General features: G+C 39.1%; 1 protein-coding gene across 2 annotated transcripts in view; it reads left to right on the forward strand.

Moving 5' to 3' along the window:
* Positions 1 to 24,306, forward strand: part of KIF26B (kinesin family member 26B) — a 285,201-nt gene that overhangs the window by 160,231 nt on the left and 100,664 nt on the right. For both annotated transcript variants that reach the window (XM_069009928.1, XM_069009929.1), the window contains one exon: positions 16,718 to 16,901. In XM_069009928.1, coding sequence (XP_068866029.1) covers positions 16,718 to 16,901 — 184 coding nt within the window. The remainder of the gene's footprint in view (positions 1 to 16,717; positions 16,902 to 24,306) is intronic.

Raw genomic sequence — 24,306 nt, forward strand, 5'->3', positions numbered from 1 at the left:
GTATGGAGAAACAGGGGTAAAGGCTTAACCTCTTCAGCCCTCTGCAAGGGAATTCTTGGGTTACTGGTTAAATGGAGTCCCAGCAGGTGTTTGCATCTCTCTCTGCCTCTCCCAGTTACACACATGCTGTGTGTTTTGCTCTTTCGTAGCCATTCCTGCACACTGGATAGTGCAGACGAAAGAAACAGATGCAGCCTCTTTCAGAAAGCTGCAGGGAGAAGTTTGAAACGTGCTCTTCAAAACCTCCTATAAATGAGAAAAGTATTGCTAGAGTGGGTACCCTGTGGGGTGGGAAGTTACTGTGAAATTCAGTCAAGACACCTTCTCAGATGCAGTCTGCTAAGCAGTAGTAGTGTTTGCCCAGGGAACTGTAATTCTGCCATTCCTTCTGGCTTTGTACCATCTCTGTGGATTTGGGGAACTTCATGGCTTTCTGGCTTCACCTCCCTACTGTTGTACTTCTGTGAGGGAAACTACAGCTCTAACTAGAAACATCTGAGCAAAATGTTTTATTGTCAGACACAAAGAAAAGTTTCTTGCTTTTGTTTTTCTAACCATAATGTGGTAAAGGTAATGACGGAATGGAAGGCTATATAATTAATGTGATTATAGTTATTTGGATGGGGAACTGGAGGAGTTTTATTACCTTCTTTGCTTCTTTTATAAGTTTCAATATTTTGAAAAGTATAATCAAAACAATATGTTTCCTTGGTTTAGACATCAGTCACTATGAAAAGTTCCTAACATTGAGATACACAGATGCTGTTTCACGAAGGGAGGGCTTGATATTACATGCATAAGACATGCCTAAATGGGTCTTCCTCTTTTTGAGTCAGCATACCAAGAACTAAATGGCTAAAAACCAGTAGAGCATTATATCAACATTTAGTAATATTCAGTTATTGCAAGTTTCAATATTACTTGTATTTTTATTAGCTGACCTAATTTTCATCCTTTCCTCTTTTCTTCTGCTATTTTAGCAGTCATTTGTGGATTAGGAAGCTTTTCATTTTGTATCTAATTGGGATAGAGAGTGGGACAAATTTCTCCATAAACCAGCTGCTGTGAAATCAGTCAGAAGTATTTGGAGCAAAGCTAACTTAGATTTCCTGAACGTTTTCCCCAGATGTTTTATGCACAGTTACATCTTAATGCCTAAATTATGTTTTCTTTTCTTGAGGTTTGCAAAGTGTGTATGTGGCATTGCTTTTCTGGATATGGGCTATTTCTGATCTGTACACCTGCACAGCCTTGGGAGGAGCAGACAGTGGTTGGATGGGGTAAAGCTCCACAAGTCTGGGTAGTGTCCACACAATTTCTCCTTTAACTCTTACCAGGTTAGTAAAGAAAAAGCTATGTGAACCATTGTTTTTTGGTTTAGAAATGAAACTATCAAAATTCTGGTTTGAATTAAGCACAGCATTCTTTTCAACTGCATACAGACAATTTTATTTCTCTTTCCATCTATGCTAAAGCTTAAAAAAAAATATGTATGTGTGGTTTTAAGACACTGAAATGTTTCACTGGTCTTAAAATTCTAGTACATCCTTTCATCCTAAACACTGTCTGTGACCAAAGCTATTAGCCAAATTCTAATCCCTAAACTAGAAACCTAAGAAATGGAGTATTCTGTCCTGCCCTGTGTTATGTGGCTGTTCTTGTAGGGAGAAAAGGTAGAGGAGGTGTGTTAGCTCTCAGCACCAGTAGCTCTGGGCACCATAGTAGCACTTGAAGACTAGGCTGGAGTAGTGGCTAATGAGCCAGCTGGTTTACCACAACCTTGAGGGACCCTTCTAGTGTCCTTGCTAAATTATATGTGGACAGGTGATGCTTCACTTGGTAGCTTTTGGACAGAAAAGTGCTCCTTTGCCAAGGAGCCACCTGTGCCTTGCCTCCTTGAGAGTGTGTATTCCTGCCCCGAAGAATTCAGACCACTGTTAGTGGAAATCTATTTTCCCCTTAGCTTTGGAATGATTTAGATATTATCTAGGCTTTATCTCCATGGTACTTTCTTTCTCTAATTCAACCTGCAAGGATTTATATAACCAGCATTATTGCAGACTAATTAAAACTAACAGTCTTCAAATGGTCTCACATACTTCTTTATACTTCCTTTGCTCGTGGCGATGTGACAGACGGTGTTCAAGAATCCAGAATAACTGTGCTTGCTTCCTGTTATATAAGGTGCCTCCTTAAAATAGACTGCTGAAAGACTTTTTGAGTTGGTACTTTTTTCTTTTCTTCCCCCCAACCAGCTTCACAATATCACATTGCTGTGATTGTGACTGTCTGTCTGCTTCTGCTATAATCTTATTTAGTCTTGGCAGAAAAGAACACGAAAACAAGCTTTGTTTTTGTCATTCCATGCTTTCCTGTGGCATCAGATAGAGAAGGGAAAATGGCATGGTCACATGCCCTATATTTATACTCCTTTAATTACTAAATGCCTTGCTCTTTGGAGTTCCCATGATAGTGAGTTTATCTGCAGCAAAGGCAGCAAACCTCTCTCTGCTTGCGAGCCAGTTTTACTCCCTGCCAGGTGTTCAAGGGCAGATGCAATTCAGTCATGCTTGAAAAAATTCTCTATCTTGCTTGGTAAATAATGATAGTGTAATCATGCCTTGCCCTCCTAACACACATCGTGGTAACCCCAGTTTGGCTGGCTGCCCCACCAGCCAGCTTTCCTGGGAGCCTCCTAACAGTTGTATTGATGAGCTCTACACATGAGCTGGTTGCCTTGTGTTCTAACTTTAGGGCTTTCTGTAATCTCCTTCTTCAAGAGAATGAATATTTTGTGCTTCTTTTTCTTTCAACAGCAATACAGGGCATACATGATGGTATTGGATTAGGTCCACAGACAGGAATTGCTTTTATAATTCAGAAAATGCCTGTTCCTGAAATTTGTCCAGCCCCTTAAGGTCCCATTAGTCTCAGTAGGAGGTAAAGGCGTGCACCACATACCGCAGGAGATGCCTGGGTCCTTGCAAAATTGAACTTCCAGAGAAAATTTATCATACATTCAGAAACAAGTGACCCAAGATTGGCCTCAGTGAGCTTTGGAGCACAGTCATATCTCCGGAGGGTGGTTGAAACTGCCCCTTACATTATTGATTTGAATTTAATGATCAGAGTGTGCCTCCTTGCAGTGTTATATGTGTGAAATATAACCATGCAAAAAGGCCCACAGATACACTGTTTCTCCTGGTACTTATTGTGTCACATAGTCCATGGGTCTTCCTTCCGTATCTGCATTTTCAGAGAGAGGTATTTAGAACAGAAAATAAATCCAAAGAGGAGGAGGATAAATGCTCTCTAGCTGGGGGAACAGAATAGCAAATGAAAGTGTAAGTTGGAGCAGTGGGCAGGAGCTAATCATAGAATAAAGACCTGTAACATCACCCCTGGGGGAGCATTGGACTGTTGGTGAAGAGCTGAATGCACTTCATCTGCCTGCTGTGTTTTTGATAGTACCTGTTTAAATGAATTGATGTGGCAGTAACCAGGCAAAAAGAAAGGTAACATGACAGATGGAAAATAGCTACCAGTGAACATAATAAAATGAGGGAAAAAGGAAGTCAGTGATCTTGATGACTGAAAGGGAGAGATCTGTGGCCAGTTGCTTTGTCTGATGCAGAGTTGTGCTGTCCCAGCTCAGGTGTGAAGCGGTGTGATGGTGTTTGCTTACACTAACAAGGCCCCAAATTGATTCCCTGTCCTGTGCTTTTCTTCTTTTTCTTTTCTTCTTTGGTTTGTGCATGCAGGACTGGTGTGGATGTTGATATGTGCAGGGGAAAGTGAACTTGACTGTATTGTGTGTGTGTGTTCATCTATATACAAAGCCACAATTTTTGTATGGGGCATATTTCTTCTTGCCAAAATCATTGTATCAGTAGAGCCGTTCTTGAGTAATTGCAAATTTGTCATTAGGTAGTACTTCATGTTGTATTTCCTTATTCTCCATGCTGTTTAGGAATAAACTGACCAGAATAAAGACTGTCACACTAAGAAGGCTATGTGCTGTAACCATACTGTTGAAATGACAGTGGGATAATTTATGTTTAAACAGGGGTAAAAAAATGTATATTTATGTGGCTTGTCTGTCTATATCAGCTTTGCAGTGCTTTTGCATTGAGGACACACAGTGTGTGCCTGTGGCTTTATTACTGAAGCACCATATCAGGGAGAAGAATAATAGAAATAATAATAATAATAGAAATTAATAAATAAAGAATAGAAATTTAATATGCCTTGTGGTGTAAAAAGGTTGTGTTATCAGCTACTTCAAGCTAAAGTGCTTTAAACCCCTCTTGCCCTCCAATATTTGTCAGTCTTCCCAGTTGTAACATTCATTCTTGAATGACTACTTGACTGAGGCTACTTCAGTGATGCCCACAGTTTTTGGTGATAACAGAAGATTTACAAAAAATAACCTAATTTTAGAGAGCATAGCCTCCCATATGGCTTTGTACAAAGCTGTGGAGAGCCCCACTCATTACTGTGAGTCTAATGGGTCCTGTTAGAGCCAAAGGACTGGTGTAAACTCTGTGGCTTAGTGAGAGGGTGCAGGGGGAATTTTTTGGTTGTCAGAAATCAAAGGGCTATGATATATGGATATCTGCAAAAAGCTTTTTAGAGAGGGCTGATTGCAAGCTACATTTGCTGGGTACTAGGTCACAGAAGAATTGGGATGGGAGCATGAAGGGAGAGTCTGCTTGAGGCTCCTCAGAGAGTACTGCACAGGTTTGTTATGAGCCCAGGAGGCCTAAGCTGATCAAGCTAGGAAGCTTGGATTAGTCCCAAATGGATCGATATCTTCCAGATAGAATGAAACTTTCATTTTGTTCAGAAGCTTCAACAGGAATATGTTTTATTGTGAAGGAGCTGAGGAGTTCTTTAATACAAAGAGGCAACCTCAGACACAGCAGATCAGCTGGTCAGCTTAATTTTAACTATATTACCCTGTCAATAAGGTTTCCATCCTCTGTTGTTTAAATCTGATAAAAGCATTTCAAGTGAGAGCAGAATCTTGTGATGTTGGAAACTAAATTCTGAGTTCTATTTTCTGGCCAGTTTAGGTTATTTAAAATGACCAATATACTGAATGTGTGAGTGTGATCAAATTTCCAGAATGGAAAATAATGACTTCTCTTTCTGCAAGCATAGGGTGAGGCAGCATCTGACCTGCTTGTGCCTTGCTGCAGGTGGCTGTAGTAGGGCAAAAGGAACAGATGAATCTCTTTGTTGTCATCTGCTCTGGAAAGCAAAGTATACTGACTGTACGCAGAAAGTGCTCTCCTTCTCCTGTCCTCTGTCTGGCATAAAAGAAATATAGTAAGAAATACAGTTTTTGTCTTATTCTTAGCGGGGACCATGTGCATTTTAAGAGGCAAAAGGTTTTTCTGGGTAGTATTACCCCTTGTATTTGTAATATCTACTGTGGACCCAGGAGACTCAGAGACTGCAGTGCCTTTGGTGTTACGGAAGAGCAGACAAGACCCTTGCTAATTCCTCTGATATCCCTCCCCCCTGCACCCCTGACTTTCAACTGTATTTCAGTGATATTGAACAGGAGTTACTGGCACTTTATTCATGTGGAACAGCCCTGCAAATACAGGTTCTATCAGCAAATCACCAAAGAGATTGAGATCCAAGTAAAATCAAATAGCAAATGTGTTTTCCTGCCCTCTTTATATGAGACAGGTTGAGTTTAGAGAAACGTTTTTGCATAAAATTTTGAGCCATTGCAAATAACTTATTTTTCCACTTCTGGAGGTGTTTTCAAAAATTTGCTAAGAAACAAACTTGTTCAGTATAGTGGTTTGTGCAACTGTCTGAGAAGTGCCCTCAGAAATGAAAATTAATTGGCTTTCACTGAAATCTGAACAGGTAATGAGCAAAAAGCTGCAGATTAAAGACTTTACGTGTCATAAATTCTGCTTTTTGGTGCCTGTGCAGCACATCTGTACAGTTCAATTCTTTCTGGCAACGCCTTACTACTCTGTGTGGTGTATTTAATTTCATGTTTTTTTTTTTTTTAATTTCACTTTACTGGAAATAGAAAAAAAAAAAGAACAAAAGCTTTGTTTTAAAAATATCAGAAATTGCCAACACTAATAGTGTTTTCCAGTTTCATAATTTTTCATAATCATTCTGCAGCATGATTAAAGTAGGTTAAATATTAAGGTCAGCTCCCAAAGGAGGTGGGGTCCAAGCCAGCAGAATGCTGAGCATTCCTGCAAGAGGCTGGGCACATGGGACTTCCCCTGAAAGTGGTAGGATATGAGGACATTTAGGGTTGTGTAGAATTACTGCCTGAGACTTCAGTAGATAGAGAGAGGTTTTATCATAAACATCGAAGGTGACCTGGGTGAAATTTGTGTCAATTTTTTTTCTCAGCAAGAAATGTGGATTTTATTCAAATAATTTCATTCAAATGAAACTAAATTCATCAGCATCTGCTGATTAGCTAATATGCTACCAGAAAGTAAACAATTAAAAAAAATTTAATGTGTTTTCATAAAAATCTTGCAAAAAAGAAGTAGCTGTTACTATTTTCAGTTTGAAACTGTAGTTTGACATTCCTCCAGTTATATTTAAATTAATATCCTGAAAATTAAAGCTTTAATTTTGAATTTCATAAATTTCTGAGACTGACACCAAGTGATTCTGTTGAAAATTTTCAGAGAAAGTACATTTTGAAAGAAAAAATACAGCATGATATTTTATTGCTTTCATATTTACATTGACATTTCTTTCACAGCATCATTGGATTATAGATGCTGGAAGGGACATCAAGATGTTTCTAATCCAACTTTGTGCTCAAAGCAGGCTCAGCTCTGAGGTCGGACACATTGCCCAGACTTTTATCCATTTGGGGCTAACTTGCCCGAGCACAAAAACTGCACAGCATTGCTTGGATGCCTTCAGGGTGAAAAAGCTTTTCCTTATACCCTGTCCAAACTCCTCTTGCTTCAACATATGCCCACTAGCTCTTGTTCTCCTTCCGTACCCTGGCATGGAGCACAAGTCTGTCATCTTGGTACCCTTCTTGTAGGTACTGGAGGGGATGCTGTTAGGCATCTCCAAAATCACCATAACTATTTGTGTGAATCTGCTGAGAAAATATAGATGAATTTATTAGTTCCCACCATTCATAAATTTCTTGGTGCTTCAGCCTGTCTCTAGGAAGGTGGGATCATAAAATTTCTTCCTTTGTTTTGTATGCTTTGCTTATCAGCTGTTGGGACTGGACTGATTTTAGGGTGTGTGCAGTCTGCTAAGAGGAAGACCTCAGACTTGGACCTTGGCATGTTATTTATAGTAACAGCTGTAGTCTCCAGTAGCTGAAAACAATGTGTATCAAAGAATTATCACCATCTCCTGGTGGTGACTTAAATAAGTACAAGGCAAAACTAACAGGAACTCTCAGAGGAAATATTTTTTACTATGACAGGAGATGGCTTGTCAGAGCTGGGCTTAAGTGCATTGAATTTCAGTGCATCTGTGTTGTCAGAATAGTTTACCATTTGTATGCTGGTGTTATTTTAAATGTGCTGACCTCAAAAATATTGATGAGGCAAAACCCCCTGTAAAACATACCTGCCTTTTAACCTTTTTATGGTTCTGCCAACCGGAAAGTTAAACAATGACAAAATGGACTGTGAATCTGTGTGCTGGCTGCATTTTCTCCTGGTGTTATGAGAGGTTTTTGCTGAATGGGACAGATATGAAGCAGAATAGCTTTCTGCACAGTATGTGGTCAGGCTTTAGCATTCAAGGTAATAGAATAACTGTAATCGTATAAGCTCCATAAAACTTACAGCTAAAGAATTTTCTTTATGTGATTTTAGGGACTGTTATTAAATGGCCAGTGGTTTGTGGGCCCCTCAGTGCAAAGCTTCTGTTAGTCACGTTTTTGAGCTGTCACGACTGCTCATGACGAGAGTCAGCAAGGGGCTGACTAACCAGGAGTCCAGTCCAATGGTTTGGCATTTCCTGTGTTATCTCAGACATAGGGAAAATCTGCCAGCTATTCCTTGGGGAACTTTCACAAGAAGGCAGTGTAACTGTAGATCTATACCTTTATTATTTTACAGTTAACAAGTGTAACGTCTGTGTATATTTCTTGTTTTACACAATAACACTACAAAGACAAAACAGTGCACATCTCCTTCCACTTCGTGGAAATGCTGGTGCCTTGCAAAATAAATCCTCAGTATAAATAGGCAATACGTCTTAACACCCAAAGGCTGAGCTGGATGGAGCCTGTTTCTGTCCTTTCCTTGGAAGATACTAGAGTCCTTGCCCTCAGCTCTGTGTGACTGAATTAAAGTCTACTCTGGTTTGAAAATGGGTTGTCAAGTAACCATGGTGGTAACTGATAAGTTCTTACATTTAAATTAATTTGAGTTATAGTAAATATATCTGTTTTTCTTCCTATATTCAACTAGTGATAAACATTTTATTTTATCCAAGTATAATTGGTCAGCTTGCTTCATGTATTAAGCACGCAGTGACACATATCCAATTGATCCTCAGAGCTTTCCAAGGAAGGGATAATGTTGTGAGCACTGTCATCTGTCTGACTACCATTTTTTATAAAACCATTTTTTGTGAGAAAAACAAGCTAGATTAATAGTAGAAACAACCTTTACCCACTCTTTAAAAAATTGACTAGTGATTTCTCTTCTTTGTTTGATTGCTGAACATTTTCCACATGGTTGGGTTCTTCTGCTTGTTACCAAAATCACTCTTTTTCTCTAAAAATGCAGGTTGATTATGTGTGTCTGCAGTCAATAACAGCAGAAAAGGTGAATCTGGTCATTTTTGTAGTGTGTGTGACCACTTCCTTGGTCAGTAATGCCTGAAATTTAAGAACCATATTAAGAAGAGAATGAGGAGAAAAAGAAAGAAATCAGAAATTATATTTCTTTAGCTAAATGTATCAAGATATTGAGTCAATATGTAGTTTTCTTGATGGGTACCATTGAAGGACAAGGATATGATCTCTTATAGAAATTTCAAATGTGGTGGTTTGTTTGAGTTGTTTCTTTTTTTGCCAACATTACCTTTATGCATGCGTGCTAATGAATAATCCTGTTGCCAGGCAGAAAGACATCTGTCACCAAATCAGAGTTTTCCAGGGACTTACAGGTTAGATAAAAAGATCTCTGCTGGAATACAGTGCTGCCTGCGGAAGAGAACTTTGTGAATCAAACAGTGATGACATGAGAAGGGGTTTGTTTCAGATCTTGTCCTATCCTTCTCTAAAACTGGGAGTTTCCCCTCAAATAACAGCTGTTAGAATATGAGTCCTCTGTCCCACAGTATAGTTGTGTAGAACTTTGAGCTTCTCCTTAAGCTCTTGGTCTGAAAGCATACTCCTCATCTTCGTTTTGCTGCAATCTAGGAGCAGCTCTGTTGCCAGAGAATTTACTCAACTTTGAAGCTAGTATAAGAGCATGTCTGTGATGTTAATTTCACTGAGTTTGCCTGTGTGCCTCAGCTTTTATAAGACCTATCCAGAATAAATTTTGAAGATCTATTTTGACTTTTTAGAATTAAATAAATTAAAAATAAGGAGTTTCTTGACAGTTACAGTACAGTTCCTGGGGAGAGGACAGTCACTAAGGCACTGTGGCCAAAATGTCTGAACTGCCACCCAAGATATGAAAGATTAGAGCCTGGGACAGCTTTATTGTTGCTATGAAATTGAATGCATGCATAAAAATAAAGAAAACAATAAGGGGCAAGTGTTTACTGGGCTTTGGAGAGATGTTTATTATACCTTCTACAGAATAAGCAGAAAGCTCAAATTATCTCCAGATTTTAAAGGCATTGTAAAATAATTAAACACAAATACTAAGAATCTTACTGGAACTACAAATCCTGAAAATGTTCCTCTGAGGATTTTTATTTCATTCCTTACATATCTTACTAGGCTGCAACACCACAGCCCTGGGTTTGGCCACCCCGAGAATTAAAGTGGAATACAGTTTGTCCTGATTCTTGTTTATAGTTTGTAGCTTCCTGTTGGAAGGCAGGGAATGAGGACTGAGAAGGGACATGGCAAGACAGCTGCAAGATTTATCACTTTGTCTTTTTGCTTTCATTCTGGGTGAGAAAAACTGTTCCATGTAGAGGTATGAGGAAAAGCTCTTGGAGGCTGTTCTTGCTTCTTGAACAAGCTTCCCAGGTGGTACCCCTGGTTTGCAGCAGATGGTGGAGGGGTGGCAGAGCAAGCTGTTAGCTTGTGGGTTAAACATCCTCTAAAACATCTTTCTTCTCTTTGCTTTAGAAGATGCAAGGGAAGGCATGGCACAGAGGAAGCCATGGCTCCTGGCCAATTTGTTGCCCTCCAGATAGAAATGTGAGATTTATATGAAACCACAGTTCATACCACATGCCTCAGATTTTAAGGCTGGGAAGGACCTCGCCATAGTAATTCAGGCGTATTAGCCATGTCAAACAAGTATGATTTAGAACACCCTTGGCACAAGCCTATTTAGGAGGTTAAAGCAGTAGCAGGCAAGCCAAAATAAATGTGAGGAAAGAAGCAAGAGAGGGAAAGGAAGTATGTAGACAGGGCAGTGGCAGGTGTGGTGTCTCCCTTTTTGGTGGTAGCACTCAGGTCAGCCTGGCTGTGATGTGGCCTTACTGAGCATGCATCACCTATGCGGATGGATGGAAGAAATAGAATCAATTTTGCTGAAAATTCGGAGAAGGTAGGTTAGAGCCCTACAGTCAGAAATGTGAACATCCCATTTAGTGCACTCTGTCCAGTTTGTATGGGCAGCATGTAAGTGACATAATTTAGTAATGAAAGATCCTGGACGAAACACTATTGAGTGACCTTGTGTGACAGAAGATCGAGACTGGCTTTACTCACAGAAAAAGAATCTGCATGGTTGTAAATTTGCAGTATCCCATTGGTTTTTAACTTCCAGCTACCATGAGGACTTTTCTAGGATATTTCATATAAACATGTTTACTCAAAGCAGAAAATACACTTGGAAACCATGTTGGCAAACATTTGAGTTGGAAATAATCAAAACTAGTGGCAGGATTCCAGTATTCCTTTGTTTGACATTCTGCCAGTGTCGTGGTTCAACCCCCACCAGCAGCCAAGCCCCAGGCAGCCGCTCGCTCTCTCCCCCACCAGTGGGAGTGGGAAGAGAATGGGAAGGGTGAAAATGAGAAAACTCGTGGGTTGAGATAAAGACAGTTTAGCAGGGAAAGCAAAAGCCATGCACACCAGCAAAGCAAAACAAGGTGTTAATTCAGTACTTCCCATGAGCAGGCAGGTATTTGGCTGTCTCCAGGAAAGCAGGGCCCCATCACACATAATGGTGACTTGGGAAGACAAACACTAACATTCCAAACATTCCACCCCTTCCTCCTTCTTCCCCCCACTTTATATTCTGAGCATGATGCCATTTGGTCTGGAATATCCTTTTGGTCAGTTTGGGTCACCTGTCCCAGCTGTGTCCCCTCCCAGCCTCCTCACCAGTCTGGCTGTAGGAGAAGCAGCAAAGGTCTTGGCTCTGTGTATGCTCAGCAATAACAAAAACATCTCTATATTATCTTCACTGTGTTCAGTACAAACCCAAAACACAGCTCCACACTAGCCACTGGAAAGAAAATGAACTCTACTCCAGCTGAAACCAGCACAGTCAGTTAACTAAAATACTACACAGATTACATTTTACTTTGTAGGTGACAGTCTAAAACTTCTGCTTTGCTCTATGGGAGAAATTATGTCTGGAGTTAGAAAAAAAGAAGAACATCAGTACAGCTCTTGTTTTGAGGGTGTGGCTGGATAATGGTGTCTTTCACTTATATGTGCTCAGCCTGAGACCATAGGATACAAATATTTCATGCTGGGTAACAAACACTGCTGATCACAGATACACAGGTCTATTTTATGGCTGGTGATATACCTGCACAAATATGCTTAGAGAGTTTGCTCAGAAGACTGATTTCCAAACTAAGCTTCCATCTATTTTCCAGCATACATTAAAATACAGCAGGCAAGACAGTTTTGGGTAAATAAAGGTAGTGTTTTAATTGCCATGGAAGGTCATTAACATACTTTGGGCTTGTCTAACCATCACATCCTCTGGTAAGCCATCCCTTGCAGAGATAAAGTTCATACCTTACTCCTTGAATGGTGCACCCAGCCAAGAATAGTTTTACTATAAAATGGAATTGTGCCTCCAAATACGGAAGAAAAATAGTTTTTTAGTTTGAATTAAAATTGTAAATATTTACAATAAAGTTAGTTAATACATGACTGTTTAGTATCCACAGCTTGTGAGTAATTTCTCTGTGGAAAATATGATAGGAAAATGAAATTTCACTTCCTATTTTGACACAGAAACTGATCTGCCAGCTCAATATCCTCTATGATCTGGAATTCTGTTTCCAAGGGTGATAAGTACTGGATGCATCTTAGAGTAGTATGAACATCCAGTAAGGAATAATTATACAGAGATACACACCTAAGGAAATCTCTTCAGATGTCACTGATGGAGGAGTCAGTCAGTGTTACTTATCAATGAACTTTGCTGACACAAATGTGAATAGTATTTTAAGTATCTGCTTAATGCTCCACCTGCTTCTGAATCTAATGAACTTAGTGGGCTTACTGACCTCTACTTTGACAGTCCTAAAGTTTTAACTTTGACTTGGATGATGTGTTGCTGAAAAAAACGTTTTCTTTTATCAAGCTAAACAAGTGTCCCTTGAATTTTATTAGCATTAATTTAGAAGCCATGAATTTTCAAACTATTCTTTCCACAGAGTTTCCTTACATATGTTGTACTGTAAGAAATCACCCCAATGACTTCTCTAAGCAAGATATTACAGAGCTTTCCACAATGCCTTTTATTTTGCCTAGAGTTTAAGCAACTTCATTCTTGTATTGCTTATAAGTAGTATGAATAACTTAGCGGAGTTCTTTGCACCACTCCTAGATGTGCCTTTGTTCTGTGCTAAAAATGAATTATTTAATCCATTTATGTTCATTCATCTCTCTAACCACGTTTCCAAAGAGCATGCTTTCCCCCTTGCATCTCAGAATTAGCTCTAAGCTGGTTTACTTCCATTTCTTCCAAAAGTCACATGGAGCATCTTCAGCTTTCAGAAAGTTCCTATCAGTCATGAATTCTCTTCCAGGGTAGGGAAGTTACTTCTACATTCAATGTGTTTGAAAATCCCAGCCTGCTGGGGAAGTTTTAAGGTGAAAAAATATATCACCATTTCTGCATAGGTGGGATGTGAAAACTGTTCTGACTGCCCAAAGATATAAATTATTAAACTTGTATTTTAAAAAACAAAAAGCAGAGAATGTCCTTTCAAGAAATGATCTTAGTCTTTGCTATGGATCAGGTGGACTTTCAAAGCAGTTTCCCTTTCCTGCCAGGGCAATGTATTAGTTTTATTTGGATTGAACTTTAATCAGCTTTCTAATGTCCCCCCTGCAATTTCAGCTCTTGATCTTGTGATTATTTGCTCTGCCAGAAATCTTGTAAGCCTTCAAAAAGTCTCCAGCTGCTTGTTTGCATCGGGACTCTCAGGAAAGAAATAGTCCAAATTATCTGAAGGCGTTAATCCAAAGTATATTAGCTAAACTGGATTAAATATGCATTATTTTGGAAGGTAATTCAGTAAAATGACATTAAAGACAGTTCTGTTGTGAATGAGTATGTTCACACAGAGGTCTAATGCAATTTAAATTATACCCTTCGAAAATTGAATTTGGATCAAATTCCTTGTGAGTCTCTGTGGATGCAATCCCTACCACAGCCATACCACACACAGTGGGGAAGTGGTTTGCAATGCACTGGAGCCCCCTGCACACCCCTGCATATTCCATAGCTGATATCACTTGGCTCAAGTGGGAGCTAATACAACCTGGAGTATGATCAGCTTATTGTCAGCACAAAAAGCCATGCTGCCATCACTGCCATCACCATTACTGCAGCAGTATGCAGAGTCTCAAGTGGAAATCAGAGCCCTATTATACCAGATATTAAATGAAAAAAATAAAATAGCTGGCTCCTGTACAAAGAGCAGAGCCTAAACAGCTGCTGGCGGAGCTGTGCAGGCTGTGAGCTGCACCGTCCTCAGGTCTCCCAGGGTCCAGCCTTGTGCTTTGCCTGAGAAACCTGGTGGTCCAGAGAGTCTGCATGGGAGAGCCAGGCGTCTGACTTGCCTGGAAAAGTAAAATATGAGAATTTGTAACCTCCTGTGCTAGATCACAGGGCCAAATCAGTACCAGCTGGCATGACCAGCTGTGTTTGGAGCAATGCTAGCCACTCAGGCTGAAGGATTTTGCTCATGCAAATGTGCTCACAAGAAATCCACACTCTGTGTATTTGTACCATATTGCAGCCTACATGTGGTTAAACTAGGCTTCTCTTCCCAGTTAAATGCTCTGGGAATTACCTGAAGCCTACTGCCTTTTTGATCCCCTTCAAAATTCAGTCAAGTCTGATAGGGCTTGTAAATTATTTTCTAGCCTGCCATGCATTGATTTCCTCTCATTGGGGAAAAAAAGAGAAGCCCATGAAGTTGTGAGAAATAGTTCATTGTTTTTCATGCATTTTGCCAGTCACAGGCCAAAAATATAAGGAAAATGCAGGTTATTCAATTTGAATGCAATCTCAAAGGTTATAACTGTCAAACTAGAATGTAGTTCCAAGATTTTGAAAAGGCCAGGTACCTCCAACAATGTTTGTTTTTTTTTTAAGAAAATGTTGGATATGTGCTTGGTTGGGTCAAGAAGTGGTTTGTATTACGCTGTCAGCTTTGTAAAAAGAACAGCAAATTCTGGAGGAGCATTTAATGGCAAGAGGGATAATGGCTCTGTCAGTCAATTCAGGAAACAGCTTTTAGGAAATATACTTTCACCGGGGCATGAGTCGGTGAGACCAGATGGATGACCATAGTGGATGGAGCCAGTGCTTATGTTTCAGACCGGACTAATGCACTTGACCACAGGGGTAAAGCTTTTAGTATGTTTGACCAACATTTACACTTTCAGTTGCTTCAAGTAGAGTGCAAGATTTCTCTTAAAATAATTTTATAGTGAAAATAAGATGTACAGAATATCTTGATTCAGCATGGACAACTTCATAGAAGTATTAGCGATGGACAGTGTGGAAGCTGAAATAATTGAATCCTCTCAAACCATGGAGATGTTGCAAGGAAAAGGAAAAATGGTTTTGACCAACACATTTTGGGTACATTTTCTATGAAAAAGAAAGTGTATCCTTAAATGAGAGGGACTGGTTATGAACTGCAGTCTTCAGGTCAGCATGAAGAGAAAGGACAGGGAGGTGGTACAGAAACTTCTGAGTTCTAATTCTGTGTCAGGTCAGTTAAAATCTCCTAGTATTTTTCTTTTATTAGAAATGAATTTATCTGGAAGCGCTTTGCACTTGCCATAGGCTAAAAGAACACACACTGGTGGTGCACACAGTGTGCTTGTGACCAGCTGCAATATGGCAACATCATGCCAAGCAGTCATTTGTCCATGTGTCTGAGACACCTGATACAAACACCAGTTACTTGCATACTGAAATGTGTATATATTCAGTCTTCCCTGACTCCTTTGGGTAAAATGATGTAATTACTTTTGTAAGTTTTGACTCGGATAATATAAACTGATACCAGTGTAATGGAGCTAAAGCTTCTTAAAACTTAGGAGGATTTTGAATTATTGGTCTTGAGTGACACACTTCAACAAAGTAAGGAGAGCTACTGTCAGCACAGACTGCTTTTGTACATATATTAAGTCCCAATTTGTCTGCCAAAGCAAACAAAATTGTTCTGTCCATCTCTGCTTTGAGTTGGTTCTCCCCCTGACCTGCTCCGTTTAAAGTGCTCTGTTTTGCAAAAGGGAAACCATGGCACAGCATGATTAATATTGATGTCACACCTGGGCAGTGCAGGATGCACAAGTGTTGGAACAAACCAGCTGCAACAGACTTTGAATGTTGCATTATCTCTCAAAATAAAACGTTTTGCAATACAAAACTACTGAATGTTTCAGTTCCAGAAAAGCTTAGCTTTTCAATCAAAGTCTATACAAACTTCAGCATTCTTATCTGAGAATACTGTACTATTAAAAACAGTCTTCACTGTGGTTAATGCAGCTGGAGTTTGTATGATTGTCTCCATCTCATCACAAACAGCAATATTTTCACTGGTCACCATTTGTTCAGTTTTTAGACTGGCTTATGTTTTAAGAGGTGATAAAAATTTTGAACAGCTAATGCAAGGCTTCTTACACCTCAGCAGAGTCACCTGAGCATTTATTACCAATTAACTCTGCATGAGTGTTCATTTTCTAATCAGACTTATGCATGAGACACAATTCTGTGTGAACCTTTTGTAATTCTAAAACAGAAATTGTCATATAGCTCATTGGTTTGGGTTTGGAGCTTTCTTGCAGGCTGAATTGTTTCAACAGGTAAGATAGTGACAGAGGCCTGATTGTGACCCTACTTAGTGCAGACTTTAAATTTGGAGCAACTTTGTGGTCAATGGCATTAAAATAGTACTAATGAGGGAAGAACAAGAATTATGAAACTATTGGGATCAATGAGGGCAAAACTGAGAGCCTACATAAACAGTAACCTGATAAATACTTTCATTTATTCTTGTTGATGTTTGAGGTTGTTTTAGCTTACTATTGTCATTTTTCCCACAGAGCTGCTCAGAAATTGAACCTTTCTTCCAAAAAGAAGAAGCACAGGCCTTCTGCATCATCTGTTCCTGAATCTCCTCTCTTCTCTACCTGCTTCAGCAGTATCCTTCAGACTTCCCCACCCCCTGCACCACCATGTTTGTTGAGGGCAGTCAGCAAAGTGAAAGACACTCCTGGTTTGGGCAAGGTAGGCCTTGCAAATATCACTGAAACACTTATTTTCTTTGGCAGAAGATTTTATCCTTGTACAAAACACTAAGGAAAACCATGTCCTCTCTCAGTTGGCTTTACTGTAGCTGATACCTGAACACATGTAAAAAGGCCTAACAACTCGAGTTAACTAATGCAAGTGAATTTCTAATAAAGCTAAAGTTGACTTAACACAGACAGACCTAACTGTGCAGCAGTTATACACTTCAAAGCCCAGCTACACTAATGCACCTGCATTGGGACCACAGTACTACCAGGTGGAGTTAATGTCCATTCTGCCAGGAGGTAATATCCATTCTGGGTTTCAGGAGTAGTTTGTCACTGTGGCTGTATAAACTGGATAGCAGTTGCTTGCTATGGCATATTTTGTGTTCCTGATCCCTTGCTTTCCAGACTGGTGTCTTGGCTGTAATTTCTTTCTGGCTCATGTTTGCTGGCTCTCTTCCAGTATATCTACCTGAACAAAACCTATGCTGATAATGATAAATTGCTCCTTTTTCCTTCTGTCGTGTTATTTCCTCCCATTCTGCATAATCATTCCCTCTTCAAATACTGTTTAGGTGCATATGTATGTTGAGGCGATGGAGGAGGTGGGTATACAGTTTGCTGTTGCTTTGTAGTTTGTCTGAGTGGCCCTTCCTTTTTCCCTGTTACAAGTGGAGAGCCTGGCATAATACATCTGGGAATATGCACATGCAGTTGTTGAGAAAAGCAGTTTGCTTTAATCAAGGTTGTTTCTTATGCAAGCATCTGTTTGCATGGCTTTTCCATATTCCTTGAATACTAAGCAGTGACAATGAATTTGGTGAAACTTTTTGTTTAGAGGAGAAACTGTAATGTATGATCTAGGATTGCTGAGCATAGGATGGGCTTCAGAATTTTCACTGCTGATTTTGGATACTCGCTTTCTTATATTGTGCAGTTCCAGGGTTTCCTTTCAAAGAACAATGGTATTACTTTCATGGCTGGTTTGATGCCTGTTTAAAAAGAGATTCCCTCCACATGGGGCTCCCTTCCTTTCCTCTGGCCTGGTAGGTGGGAAAAAAATGTAGAAATCTGTCATGATCTTATGAAAGTTTAATAGGGATGCATATTCTGATTTTAATGGGGGAAAGAGGAGTAAACTGGAACCTGTTCATTGTTATAAGAAGTTGCTACAGAATAGATTTACAATAGAAGCCATTCTCTCAGGAGTCTTACTTTTCTGTGCTTGGGACGGGTTACCTCTGAATAAAAAATCCATTGAGGAATAATCAAGAGTGTGTTCTTGGAAACTGGGGCTCACCTCCCATCTTGGACTGCGTCAGCACTTTTTCCAGATTATTATTTTCATATGTCCCAAGGAAAGGGTCTACACATAGCTCTGTCTGAACTTTCCAAGCTGACTTGAGCCTTTCTTATTCCTCTCACCACTGGTTTCCAGTGCAGAGGGCTTGGGAAGCAGTTTTGCAATACTCCCAAACAGACCTGTGATTGGCTTCTTCAAAACCACGTATGAGAACAAGCTCCAGGCTTTACAGCTATGCAAGTAAAACTGAAATTTTGCAGCCTACATGATGAAGGAGGATATTTCTTTTCACTTCAGACTTACTGTCCCAAAGCCATCAGAGTATATAAGTAGCTAAGAGGTTTTAACACATTGACACACATGCTTCTTCAAAGCAGAAAACCAAATTAGGTTATTTCATATAGTCAAACTAGAGAAAATTAAATTTTTTCCACATTTCCATTAGCAAAACCTGCAGTTTCTGGAAGCCAGTTTCATTTTTCACCTTTTTGGTTTCTTTTAGGAGGCACCTTATAATTATGACCTGAAGCTTGTATACTTTCATCAAAGTTTCCCATCAGTTTACCTCTGTAGCACAATTTTAATTTTAATATGTCAAAAATAGATGTAAGGCACAATAAGTAAATAACTTCAGGATAACAATGTAATTTATCTGTCAGACTGGAAAAACTTTAGATGAGGTAATGGAATTTCCAGCTTATTTACTTTAAATTTTCATTGTTTATATGTGTTCTGTAAAGTGTGGTTGGGTATGTTTTGATAGAAGTGTGCTAAAAAACAGTTACTTTTCTCAGCATTTTTTCTCATATAGTGTTTTCTGTATGGGTATAAATTTATTAAATATGAATCCATGTGGAGGAAGTGGGTTCAGGGAAGCTAAATGTTGTTTTCAATAATTTAGGGTTTTTTCCTGCTTTGTATTTAAATAGCATTTTACCAGCAATCTCAGTGTGATAAAACTCTATTTCCCTTTGGGTTTGAGTGGGCTGGGCAATTTCTAAAGTGACAGTTTGTTACTGGAAAGTCTGGTTCAGCAGAAGTGGAAGGATGGCTGTTGCCAAGGATTGTGGATTTCTGAGACTCTGGGGGACAGCTGCGCATGGGCTCCCTGGAAGGCAGGCTCACTCCTGCAGGGCTGGGAGCCCTGGCACAGACACTGGGTGTTACTGGCTCAGTGTCAGCTTGAGAGCTGTCAGTTTTCAAGGGGAGATGGGATATCCAAGATGTGAAAGATAGGAAGTTGGTTAAATCAAATCTTAGACTTTGAGGGTAAATTTAATTTCACAGTTTTCTAAAATGAATTTGCAAGCAAACAGTTGCTATTTTATATTTTCACTCCTGCTAGAAATTTCAAAGATTCTACTTTTCATTGCAAAATTAATGACAATGATTTATTTATAGAATTTCTCATCTGTAATGTGTAGGCATATACATTTTTTTAAAGTTAAAATAGGAAGATCTGCCTATCATCAATATATTTAAAAGTTAATTAGCAGTGCATTTAGGATGGATAATGGCAACAACTCTCTGCTGACGTGTCTAAATTGATGAAAAGGGTATAGTATTAGAGAGTATATATTCAGGTTGTATGCTTCATGCCTTTTATTATAGAATGCCTTGCAAATCAAAACTGTGCCAGCCTGGACTTTGGAAGAAGTATTATTTGAAATCTGAAGTTCAGCTTCACAGAAGCAGGAAGATGATATTAATAATGAAATGGTGGGACTGCATAGTCAGCATTTTACTTTGATGTTAGATACACCACTGAGCCTGGCAGAAGTACTGCATTGTCAAAGTGAAAAAAGTAAAGGATCAGATTCTTTGTTGCACTCATTTCCAAATAGCTCTTCCTGATGCTAAATAAAAAGGTGTGACTCTGTTGTAAATATATTAACAGGGGTGCTTTTATGAGTCATAATTTATCCAGGGATTTGCATTTGCTGGTAGAGGGAGATGATCTTGAGTGGTAGTGGGGTATCCCCACAGTCAGTTCTTGAGAGTTTTCTTTTGGGCTGAGTGACAATCCTGCTCCATAAACTGCTACATCTTAAGGATAATTTCTTCTCTCTCTGCTGTCCTTGAATCATCATATTCTGAGTAACAGATTGCTTTTACTGAGTTTACCCAGAGAGAAAGTGCTACTGTTCTGGATGGTTGTACATGATTTTTCCTCAAATCTCATAGTTTTCTTAAGTCTGTTGTTTCCTTCCTAACAATAAACCAAAAAGAGAGCAAAAAGGCTTTCTGTGCAGAAATAGTGAGTTATTCCATGCCTGCACTAACATTAACTACTGTAAGGCCATTCTAGTAAGGTTTGCTTAGATTTGCTCCCCAGTCTGCTTTCCTCCGTCCTCCCCTCTACACCTCCTCTTCCATTTTCTGTCAAACAAAATCAAAAGTAAACCAATACTTTTGATGAAAATCTGAGATGTTCTTTCTGTGAAAGACGTTGTTTTGCTGAATCCCACATTTGACATGAAAACCAGCTGGAATGAAAAATTTTCTGCCGGCCTGAATAAATAGGTTGTTTTCAGGTGGCAGGGGGTGAGGATAAATGGATGTGGTCTCTGTTCTTTCTTTCATCTATTATTTTTCTGTGTGTAGTCTTAAAAACCTCTGTCACTGAGAGGTATTTGTTATGTTTGGGCAGAGATTAGTTTACTTTTCCTTATATATATTTTTTGTGTGTGTGTGTGTATTTTTGTTATTTGGTACTTGTTAATCTCAAAATAAAATAGCAATGCTTGGGCTCTAAAATAATTCCTATGCAAAAGGTTTCTACCATGGAGAAGCAAGTCACCATTGAACTTTCTTCAAGTAGTCTTTTCAATCTATTAAAAAAGCAACTGTAATTTGTGATTCTATTTACTTTTTATTTTTCTGGAGCACCAGCACTCCTGTTTGCAGGGCCTAGACTGGTTTTGCTAAATTATATGTAAATTCAGATTAAAAAACCCCTGTATCTGTCCAGAGCATTTACGATCTCACTTTAGGAAAGAAGAGCAGAGAGATGGGAAGCAAGAAGAAACAATGAGGTACTATTGGTTGTCTTGGTAGTCAGTCCTCAACACATCAGCAGTCTAATATTAGATACCCCTTCTCAAGCTGTTGTAGAAGAGGAGATTATTAAAGAGTAATAGGTTATGCTGCAGGTGCTCCTGAAGGGCCGTTTCCAAGTGTGTAGGACAGGGTAGGAAGTGGCACAGAGGGGGTTTTTGAGAATCTAGTGGTGACGTGGTATGAATGAGAGATGTGGTAGCTGGTCTTCTGGCATCCAGTACAGGGCTGAGCATGGAGACTGGCTGGGAGGGGCCATGAATAGGAACCAAAACATAGCCAAATGGCAGGAGTGGCAGCAGGAGGCTGGCAGTGTGATAGATGCTCCTGAGTCATGCACCTTTCTGCCAAGGATCTGTAGTAAAGAAAATTCAGTTAAAAATAATTTTTTGGTGCCTGGTTGAATAAATCTAATGTTTCATCACAGCACAGTATTTGATTGCATTAAGCCCAAAATCTACTATTCACTTTACAGAAGTCTACAGCTTATCTTTTTTTTCACATTCATTTACATAAAACTGCATATGGAAGCATCAGAACATTTTTGTCTGATCTGAAAGTGTGTCTACCAAACCAACACAGTATTTGCCAAAACTAACAGTGAAGAAAGCTCTCATGCCCGAGCAGTTCAGGTTTGTGAGTAGATTCACAACTGTCTTTTGCCTGGGACAGAAACATATGCCAATGCTTTGGGTTCACAAACTGCTAGTATTTCAGCTGTCCACTGCCTTAAAATAGTTTTTGTTTACTTTTCATTAAATCCGGCAACAATTATTGCACTGTCTTTGGCATGCTTTAATCCAAGCTATATAACTGCAATAAGGGTGTTAGTAATGAGTAACCATTATATTGGCTACAGTCTGTATGAATCATTATGTGAATAGTCTTTGTCAAAAGATGTTTTCAGTGGCCATGTCAACTCTTTGTATCAGTGCAGGGAAGTAAAGAGATGTTCTTACACTTACGTGATTTGCAAAGTTGATTTGAAGGGAATGAAATTGATTCACGTCTTGTTTAAGTCCAAAAGGTAAAGGAAACCTCCTTTACTACTATTAGAGTTTGCATTTTGACCTGCTGATTGATGGATGTTAGGATTTTTTGTCAACATTAGGATATATATTAAGCGGGCATTTATGAAAACCTTTGCTACGGTCAGCAAAACACCCAGCACAACTTGCAAAATATGTTCTGTATTTCACTTCACTGCCAACCATCTTTAAGGTTTTTCCAGAAAGAATGAGAAGGGGTTCTCTTTCCTTTGTAAAGCAGAGATTCTCTCTTCATCCTTCAGGTGTACAGGGGCAAAAGTTAACGGATAGATGACAAAAGTGATTTTAAACCCTTTATCACAGAAAACAATTTCTGTGTGAGAGCTGTTTTTTCCCCCAAAGTTACCATGGCTACTGAAAGGTGGGAGGATGACCCCTTGAGGCATTTAAAGAAGACATATGTGTTCATCTTTGTTGTCAACATGATTGTTGTACAAATTAGTTAGTTCCACTTGGAATGAAATCCAGGTGGCCTTTTGCCCTCCAGTCAGAATTGCTCAGAACTGTGTTTTTCTTCATGAAATGTACTCTTTGGACCTGGTGGAGGCTTTCTTGCACTTTGCCTAGATTCCTGCTAGATGAGATTTTCTAGGAGGAGTTTTAAGCTCAAGCTGCTTTAAGTAAAAGGCAAAGTTTTTAGAATCTGGAAGAATTGTTGTTAGCAAAAATCTCTTACCTTTGTCAATCATGTTTTCTATGAACACTTAGTTTGCCTTTCTGTAAAGTAAAGCTTATTCTGGATGTGGAAGTACCAACCCAGGCATGCCAGAAGCCTGTCAGATTGCATTTTAGTTGACTTTGAGGTTTAAAGTAACGTGTATTTTAAAGAAATTTATATGCAGACATATTTTCCATGATTTAAAGAACAGCTCTAACTGCTGTTTCATCTCTTTGTGAAGCTTCGAGAAGCTGCTACTTCATGGGAACTAGGAGCATTAGAAGTGCTCCACCAGTGTAGGCACCTATCTTTCTCTTCTGTTAATTCCTTTTTCTCTGCTGATTTTCCATAAAATAAAGCCATCTTTCAAACTATCAGATATCTTCCTCTTCACTGGTGGGGAGGGTGGTGTGAAAACCACAGCAGAGAAAATGAGGTTTTCTAGAGAGTAACTTACAGTCCTTAAGTGAAACTCTTTGCTTTGGGAAAAAAAGATCTCTTTCCATATATCACAGAGAAAAACTTGTATCCTAAGCTGAGTACCAGCTATTGGTGATAGCAAATATGGACAAGAGACTGTTGCTCATTAAATTACTTTTTTTTCTCAAAGAAATAATGAAAATGGTGTTTCTCCCTGTAATGACATCTTCCTAGGTGTATTCAGAAATTGTACTGATGAACTTGTGAGCACAAGAGGTGGCTGGAGGAGATTTCCAGGTGGAATTGGACTGGACAGAAAAAATATTAAAAAAGCTGCACCTCAACTCACTTTGATGACTTTTTATTTCTGTGTTAGAAGAATCAATCTTTTTCTGTGTTTCTTTTATAGTACATTTCACCTAGGGAAAGAGCTACAAAGTCTAGTTTTTTATTGTTTACCTTGGTCTGTTTTGATGATTTTTTTCTGTGAACAAAAGGAAAATTAGCTTGCTCAAATCACTTGAGTGGTGGTACTAGGTTTTGTATGTTGCTAACTGACTTTATTTATCCAGCACCCTCTGCATTATTATATGATTTTATGCCCAGCAATCTATAAATTTTATGCTAGTTGACTCTTTTCTTGATTCAAGTTGCTTAGTGGCTGGAATGACCGTAATTTGTAGGCTCCTACTTGGCTACGGGCCTTATACACAAGGCTCACATTGGTCAATTAGTTTGACTGTTTTAATGTTGGTCACCTAATGAAGCCACAGAAACCTTTATTCTTGCTCACCTAGTAAGTACGCTTTTAACATATTCCTGTGTTGTTGAAATAGTATGACAATACAGTGGCCACCTATTTTAAAGTTTCTTAATCTCTGAAGGACATGCAATTTGAATGAAAATTACT

This window comes from Aphelocoma coerulescens, chromosome 3 (genome assembly GCF_041296385.1).
Source record: "Aphelocoma coerulescens isolate FSJ_1873_10779 chromosome 3, UR_Acoe_1.0, whole genome shotgun sequence".
Classification (NCBI taxonomy): domain Eukaryota; kingdom Metazoa; phylum Chordata; class Aves; order Passeriformes; family Corvidae; genus Aphelocoma; species Aphelocoma coerulescens.